Source organism: Eschscholzia californica, unplaced genomic scaffold (genome assembly GCF_041429995.1).
Source record: "Eschscholzia californica isolate CP2 unplaced genomic scaffold, dmEscCali1.0.p SCAF_5, whole genome shotgun sequence".
Classification (NCBI taxonomy): Eukaryota; Viridiplantae; Streptophyta; class Magnoliopsida; order Ranunculales; family Papaveraceae; genus Eschscholzia; species Eschscholzia californica.
This window is the reverse complement of record NW_028238472.1, coordinates 46,660,524-46,668,634: the sequence shown is the minus strand read 5'-3', so window position 1 is coordinate 46,668,634 and position 8,111 is coordinate 46,660,524. Positions and strand designations below refer to the sequence as shown.

General features: G+C 36.9%; 1 protein-coding gene across 1 annotated transcript; it reads right to left on the bottom strand.

The window, feature by feature from the left end:
• Positions 1 to 2,091: 2,091 nt before the first annotated feature.
• LOC147539810 (RNA polymerase II transcription mediator) lies at positions 2,092 to 7,210 on the bottom strand. The gene is made up of 9 exons (XM_086639664.1): positions 6,765 to 7,210; positions 5,903 to 6,276; positions 5,616 to 5,805; positions 5,122 to 5,235; positions 4,869 to 4,954; positions 4,203 to 4,581; positions 3,659 to 4,123; positions 3,248 to 3,568; positions 2,092 to 2,547 (listed from the first exon to the last, which is right to left on the bottom strand). The coding sequence occupies exons 2-9, from the start codon at positions 5,989 to 5,991 to the stop codon at positions 2,221 to 2,223; spliced, it is 1,971 nt and encodes a 656-aa protein (XP_086495790.1). The 5' UTR covers positions 5,992 to 6,276; positions 6,765 to 7,210; the 3' UTR covers positions 2,092 to 2,220.
• Positions 7,211 to 8,111: the final 901 nt, after the last annotated feature.

Below are 8,111 nucleotides of genomic sequence, written 5' to 3'. Positions count from 1 at the left end.
GCATAGATTTTTTCGATACTTGGTAGGTTAACTTTCACATGTTCACGTTTGCATATAAAGTCAAATGACTAAACACAATACATGGAGAATAAGTCTAAAAAATGTATTTTGAATTAAAATCAATACGAAATTTAGTCTACGGAATAATTTCTTATTTACTAAATAAGAACTCAATAATGCCATCCACCACCTTTTCCTTGCTTTTTCGAAATCTAATACAGAAATCCAATAGGATTATGATGTGTTTGGACGAAAGTACCAAAGTAGAGAATCCAAAGTAGGATTTCGGAAGACGGGGGACCATTGGATATAGGACCATAAGAGTAATTATGTCAAAGGGATGAGAGGCTACTGGAAGTTGGGGTTGATGTTCCTACAAATTTGTTTGTCAATGACTTCCAAAGTGATCCCCTCAATAGGAAAACAAACTACCTTTCAAAAGTTGTCTATGATGAGTCTATGACCAACTAAATGGGTTTAACTAACTTCTAAAGGCAAATACATCAAAATCAATAAAGCTACCAATTGCTTTTGAAGAGAAAAACCAAAACAAAAAGAACAATCAAGAGGTAAACTATATTTATTCAAGATAAATAACTTATAAGATATATAAGAAAAATTTATTCCTCAAACTAATGAGGAAAATCCATAATCTACAAAAAGAAGTTTCAATTCATTAAAAAAAAATAACAATAAATTCTACCAAATAACATATATATTTGAATTTTTTTTCTTTCATGTTTCCGGCTTCATAAATGAGAGTACACATTAATTTCATGTGCTTTTGATATTTTTGTTTTTACAAAACAAGTAGTACTACAAGATACTCAATAATGGTTAATTTTTTTTTCTTTTTATCTCATTAATCTATAATAAGGGAGGAGAATAACTTTCTCTGAAAACCTCATCTTTGGGTTCTATCTCTGGTCCATTAGACATGAAAGTGACGGAGGATTTACTCATCTAGCTCTTCCAGGTTGTATGCTAAATCGTCGTAGGGGGTCCACCTTGGAAAGTAAAACGAACGCTCACGCACCCTATAAAAGATAAACGGGAGAGGGAGCTTGGGGTCTAGACTTGAACATTGGATTATTTTTGTTCTTCTTTGTTGTCGAATTCAACGATGACCACGGATTCTTGAATTTAAAGCACCTACTTATGAAATGTATGACCTAACCTACTTATGAAACGGAAGAGGGGGCACTAAACTCTCCTTCACACCTATCATTATTTACCTCTAAAGTAAATATTTACTTCAGAGGCTATTCCTGAAGAAGTATAGTCTAAAGATTACACCTCTCCAACTTATATTCCAGAAATGAGATTACTTATATTCCAGAGTTGGAAATTACTCATGTCCAAGAGTTGAAATTATACTTCTCAAACTTATGTTCTTTTACAAAAATAACAAAATACAAATGCCAAAGAGAGAAGTCCATATTAAATTATGAAGTCAATGTTACCCCCATGTGATGCCACCAAATTTCAACACCTCCCATGTGAAGGACTTTCACAAATCTAAGGACCAAGTCATCTCACCAAGTTTTAAAGAATGAGATAGTGTATAAACATTTCATTAATTACATTTGTCGAAATGGTTTCATTTTCAATGAACCTGGTAAACGGGCAACTCCAATTCTTCAACTACTTCAAAACACTCAAATGCAAACTTCAGCAACTTCTGAGAGAATTTAAGTATACATACACTGATACACGTACATGGACATTGGAGAATATATGATTTGGAATGCCACTTTGAAAACAGGGGTCGGCCCACAATACGTGGCCCTGGTCCAGCCCATGAAGCAATGTGACTACACCACCGGGCGCTATAGCAGGAAATTAAACCAAGCATAAGACCACAACACAGGCCTAAGAGTTTAGGGCAGTCCACATGGGTCTGGGTCAACTTGGCTTATCTAGGCCGAAACCTGTCCAAAACCGCCCCTAGGGGAACCTGGGTTGGGCCAACCGGAGCACCCTTGTTGTACGGCTTGGAGGGGCGAGGCTACCCGGGCTATTCCAAATAGTCAGCTGTAGAAACATACAAATTTGCTTCGTGGACATTTCATGTATCAGCAGAATCCTATATAAAAAAAAAAGTCCCTGATTTTCCCCATTAGCCTACTCATGAACAACAAGGTCAACTGAGAGGTTTTGCAGTTCTGGTGATAAATATCACATACAAGGAAACATTGTGAAGGAGAAAGTTTGAAAGGTTCAGTTATTCGCACCACTATTGCACAAGCTGACCATGTCCATCATTACGGAATATAATCCTTCTAAGGACAAATGACCTAAGCATTTCATGTTTTCTGAATCACCTTCGGTGTTATCTATACGAAGCTTGCCTTCTTCTGTTAACCCATCAGCCATTAGAAACCACCATGAGATGTATCCCGAGGTATCTTTTGGGTCAACGTGTGCTAGTAAGCATAACCTTTCACCTTGATCTAGCTCGAAAGATAAGCACAGAAAGTCCCGGCTTGCATTAATACCCACCATAAGGGCTTCTTCGTGAAGCCAACGAATCACCTGACTAGCAACCTGGTAGAAGAGCTTCTTTTAGTGTTCTTGGATGGACAAGAAAAGTCACAAAATGAAAATCGAAATCATGTTCAAAATCGAAATTAAGAAAGAAGTTCCATTAAATGGCACATGACAGAAAACAAAGATATATAGATCAACAGTTACATGCGCGTGCTGGTCAATTTGCCGACTAAATGGCAGATGAGTTTTCGATGATAGAAGGGCAGCATCGATACAGATAATTGTTAAGACGCCAGTTAAACGTATCCGAGTTGCAGAGAGAATGTCATATTTGGACTCACGTATAAATCTACATTAACAAGGGATTTGAATATAATTTTTGAAAACCCCCACCAAGTTATATAGTGATATCGAAGTGGAACTGATGAAAGCTATAAATGATGTCTAAAAGACAAATTTCAATGTTTTCCATTATGTGATATGAGTATGACATTTTGTTTTCTACAATCAAGAGATATACTTTTCTACCTTTACTCTCCGAATTTCAGCTTTCAGGACAATAATAAAGAGCTATAATAATGTTTGTCCCGTTTGGCCAGTTCGTGACAACAGCACTGGTTATATTCACTAATCAAACTATGCAAACTTCTCTTTGGTCACGTAAACAAAAAATATTTAAGATTATATTGAGGTTGTTATGATGTTCTGGCTCATTCTACTCATAAAAGTCCAATGTTCTCATAATGATAAAGCATACCTGTTGCAGAAGTATCACTGAAATATCTGCCAAGTCGCAGTCGTAACTGTTCATGGAGCAGGTTTCCTCAGAACCACCATTAAACAGGCTGACAACATTCGGTGCACCCTCTCCTTCAATATTTATGCAGTCATCATTTACAACCACCTTGGTTTGGAACTGTGACCGTACTCCATTCCTCCCGCCGTGATTATCTGATAGTCTGGTTCGATGACCAGCATCCAGAATGCACTGAGGAACCTTCATTGTGAGTGACCATGAGGATATTCGAGAGTTCCAAGTAGGGTGAGAAAGCAAATGGAGATATGGGATCCTCGTCGCCTGCACTTACATAGGAGTCCATTAGATTAGGAATTCAAGAGCCTTAATTTACCTCTCAAATTGATTTATCACAAAATTCAGTTAAAATACCAGATTTTCTAGCTCCTCTAGAACTTTTCTCGAAAAGATTCTGTGAGTCAAACTCATACAGAAATGACCCAGAAGATCAATTGTACCCCCAGCCGGCTGGACAGAAATTTGAGATTTACCAAGAGAACTTCTTCTATCCTTTGCTCTTACAAACATATTTTCGTGGAACATCTGCTGGAGAAAAATTTCATAACTGGTTGGATTAGGAAACCCTGACAACTTTTTATGGGCGTGAGTTCTTTCTTCTGATGGCTTCGAGCTGTCAATTGTGTCTATTGGTATAACTGCAGATTCTAAAGTTTCGGCGTCTACAGGTTCAGCTGTTTGTTCTGTATCTTCCTCAATAAGTGATAAAAATACAGATGCTCCTTGGCCAATCCCTAGTTCTAGATAGTTTTCACGTATCCCAGTCACATTAACAGCCGGAGATGGATTACAAGCTTCACGACTCACCAAGTCAAACACCTGAAATTCTAAGAACAGTCAGTGAAAATTCCCGTATAAATAAAAGGATGGAATGAAAGAGCTGACAATAAAAAAACACCTGTTCATCAAATATTGCTTGATGTACTCCACGAAGGACTGAATGTGTTACTTTAACACATTCATCGACATCTTTCTCTCTCAGATATTCATTTTTAGCATCTGAGGCAGACTTATCCCTTTCATTGGATTTCGTGGTTTTACCATCTAAACCACCATCACGAAAACCGAAATGAATAGAACGACATGACTTTGGAGGCAAGTTCACAGCAAGCATTCCAGCAGAGTCACGGTCAACACGAACTGTAGATGTAGAAGGTGGGCGGAATAAATTCGTTGAGTCAGCCAAAGTGTTATCAAATAGATCAATGGTGAAGCCTTCATTGCTGGGAGCAGATGCAGCTATTCGCTGTCTTTTAATTTTCCAGTTTTGCTGTAACCTGCTTGTCATTAAGAAGGTTGACAGAGACAGATGTCATTACGAAGAAAACTTATGATTAGACTAAATAAATTCAAATAAAGACTAATTATCATAAGAATATAAGTTCATGATGTTAATCAGATACAAAAAGAACGAGCATGGTTAAGGAGATTTGGCCCAGTGTTTATGGTTAATGGCGCTCTAAGAACCTAGAAAGCATAAAAGGATAAAAAACAGTGGCCTCCCTCTTTCTGTGGTCGTTCAATTAAAAGAAGCAAATCTTAATCTTATATAAAGGCCACTAACCGGATCAAAGCACCATAAAATCTTGCTTCCCTAGCGACCTGCTGTTCCAAGGTTTTCGCAGACTGCTTCAAATACTTTCCCAGATGCTGTAGATCAAAAGCAATAAATCAAGGGTCATAAGAAATAATCACACAATTCTCCAGTTATGAATTGTTTAATCCTCTTCCTACAAATTCGTCTTTTACGCGGCGAACAGGATATCAAGTATACGAAGATATGAAATGGGCTTTAAGCAAAGAAAAGTAAGCAATACCCGGAAGCCTTGTAGCTTAGTTGCCGCAGACACTGAAGTGTCGAGTAAAAGTTCATTAGGTAACTGCTTTGGTCTAGTCATACCAGCCACAGTCACGGCATCATTAGCTTCTAGCTACATGAAGTATATAGAAATCCAAAATCAAATTAAAACCAATTCATTCAGCAATGCATAATTTCTTGTACTCTTTAGATTATTCTACTTAAGAGCACCTTTATAACCAAAATATAAACCTGAAATGTTGTTAGGGTTAAACAAACCATTGACACACTTCACTGCTTCTAACAATTCAAACCCGCAAACGCTAAATGCTCTTTTCATGATAGACAAATTAGAACAAAATTAAGCCTAGTTGCAATCCTAAGTGCTCTAATTTCTGATATCATGACTAGATTGATGAATACATTATAACAGATTTCTAACCCTAAGTAAAAAACTTCAGTTCTAATTAAATTATCATAATGAACATAAGAATCATAATAAGTGCTTCTTACAGTGTTAATCAAATCAATTACAACAGAGAGTTCTTGATGAGCTGATTGCAAATTCTCTATCATACTCTGCCATGGCCATGGAGTTGTCGTCTCTTTCGAACTTTTCTGTTTCTTTGTGTCTTTCTCTACCACAGGAGTAAAATCGATTCGTCGAATCAGATCAAGTCGCTTTCGATCATAATCTACATCACTACTCAGACAAACAAAACCCTAAATTAATCCAAAACAGAATGTGAGGGAAACAAATTGAAGTAAAAAAAATAAATAAAAACGATTGAAAATCATACTGTGAAAATCTTTCAAGTCCATTTTCTTCAATGGCTTCTAATCTCTTAATTGGAAGCTTATCTAACGAGATTTCTTTGTTTCCGTCCATTCTAATTAGATCTTCTTTAGCTGAAGGAAGAAGAAATTGCAGCTGAGTGAAAACGAGAAAATCCGAGAAAGATTGAAAACCCTAGAAAGGGAAGAAGAGTGCAGTAATTTAGTCCATTTACTCCGATTTCGTTTTCCCGGTTTCTCTCTCCATTAGCGATCGTTTTTATTTTCTTTGTATGCTTATGTATTTAGGGGTGAGCAAAAACGGGACGGAAAGTTTTAAGGCGCCCCTTATCATCCCCAAGGTAAATTTGAGGGGAGCTTAAGAGGAAAGGAGACGTTTCTAATAGCAACTCCAATGTAGAGGTGCTGGGTCTCCCAATTTGAATTTGGGAGCCCCAGCCCCCAGTCTCATAACTCCAACTCGGGTGGGACTCCCCCAGCCCCATAACTCTAACCCGGGAGCTCCGGGACTGGACTTCCGGTGGGGCTGGGATACCCCCAGCCCGGACTCCCATTGACCGTTGGGGTGTTCCTAACGGTCACATTTGGGGTGGATTCCTTAAAAAGGGAATCCACCCCACTTTATTTTAATTTTTTTTTAAATTGATTTTTTTTATTTTGTTATTATTATAAATACTTCTTTTTTAAGTATTTTTTTTTAATTTTTTATTTTTTGTGTTTATCTTTTTGTTTTATCTCGACGGAATAATATCACATTTTTATTCATAGTCGAAATTTAAAATCAAAATTTCGCACACGTACTTCGCACACGTATATTATTTTAATTTGGGAGTCCGACGTTGGAATCGAGAAAAGCCCCGGGGCTGCCAAAATTCAAGACGCTTATAACGATTCCCACATGGGATCGACCGACGGGGCTAAACTGGATCGATCGAAACAAAGCGCGTGCCCATTTGAACAATTGAAGTCCATAGCAAGACCTAACTTGTTTATACGATAAATTGCATTGAGTTTTTACATAAGAGTATCTATTATAATAAAACAACTCAGTCGGTTAGGAGAGGGATAAGTCTGTCCGTCCATTTTTGTTGGGAGTTTGATAGAGATCTATTAGTATAATAAAACAACTCAGTCGGTTAGGAGAGGGATAAGTTTGGACGTCCATTTTTGTTGGGAGTTTGATAGATCACATCCGACGGTTGGTATAAATCTGTCTTTATGTAAATAGACTCAAAAGGAAAAAGTAATAGTGTCATTAGGACGCGGCGGAAACCTAATATATTCACGTCTACATTCACTCTCAAGAATCGAATATGTAACATTTTGGATTTTAGAGGTGCTCCATATTAGATAATGGGAAGTTACATAAGCAATGAGCAAACTTGTCATAGGCAATGCTCTTAACAAAAAAAAAAAAACTTGTCATAGGCAATGTGCTTTTCACACAAGACTTGGTAAAACAAAGTGACAAAGTATGGTTAGAGGCAATTCCAAGGTGTTTATCACCCACCTTTTCTTTTTCTCTCCTTTCGACAAAAAAAAAACTTGTCATAGGCAATGTGCTTTTCACACAAGACTTGGTAAAACAAAGTGACAAAAAGTCGTTGATCGACCATTCCTAGCCAGCGGTCTTAACTAAAATAATTTTTATTTGATTTTATGGTCATAAGTATAAAATTAATTGGCCATTATATATAATTAATTGATTTTCATTACCATCTAATTTGAATATAAGATTCAAAGGATGAGATTTAAAGATGGAGAATTGGACGAAGATGGAGAACTGGACGGCGACGAAATTCATTCCTATGTTTGTCCCAACACTCTTCAACTTGTTTTATATTATAATAATAATTATGAAATGTTTGTTACTTCGTTCTTTATCTAATTTGAATATTGTTTTAACTCAGATAGCTAAAATCCCATGTATAAAAGTATCTCGCAATATTCATGCTTGTAGGGTTTATATGGAGCCACCATATATATCATGCGATTTGATCACAGTAGTGTTGCCTAAACTCTCCGAAGAACGTGAAGACTGCATGCTTGGTGCACATTTTTAATTGATAATGCATGATTCGACACGACAAAATACATGTTGACGCATACATCAGCACGATAAATGCATGTTGTATTTGTGTCCGGCCACTACATTATGGAAAGTCAAATACCTTGCTTTTGTATACAATTGGCCAAACCACTGATTAAGATAGA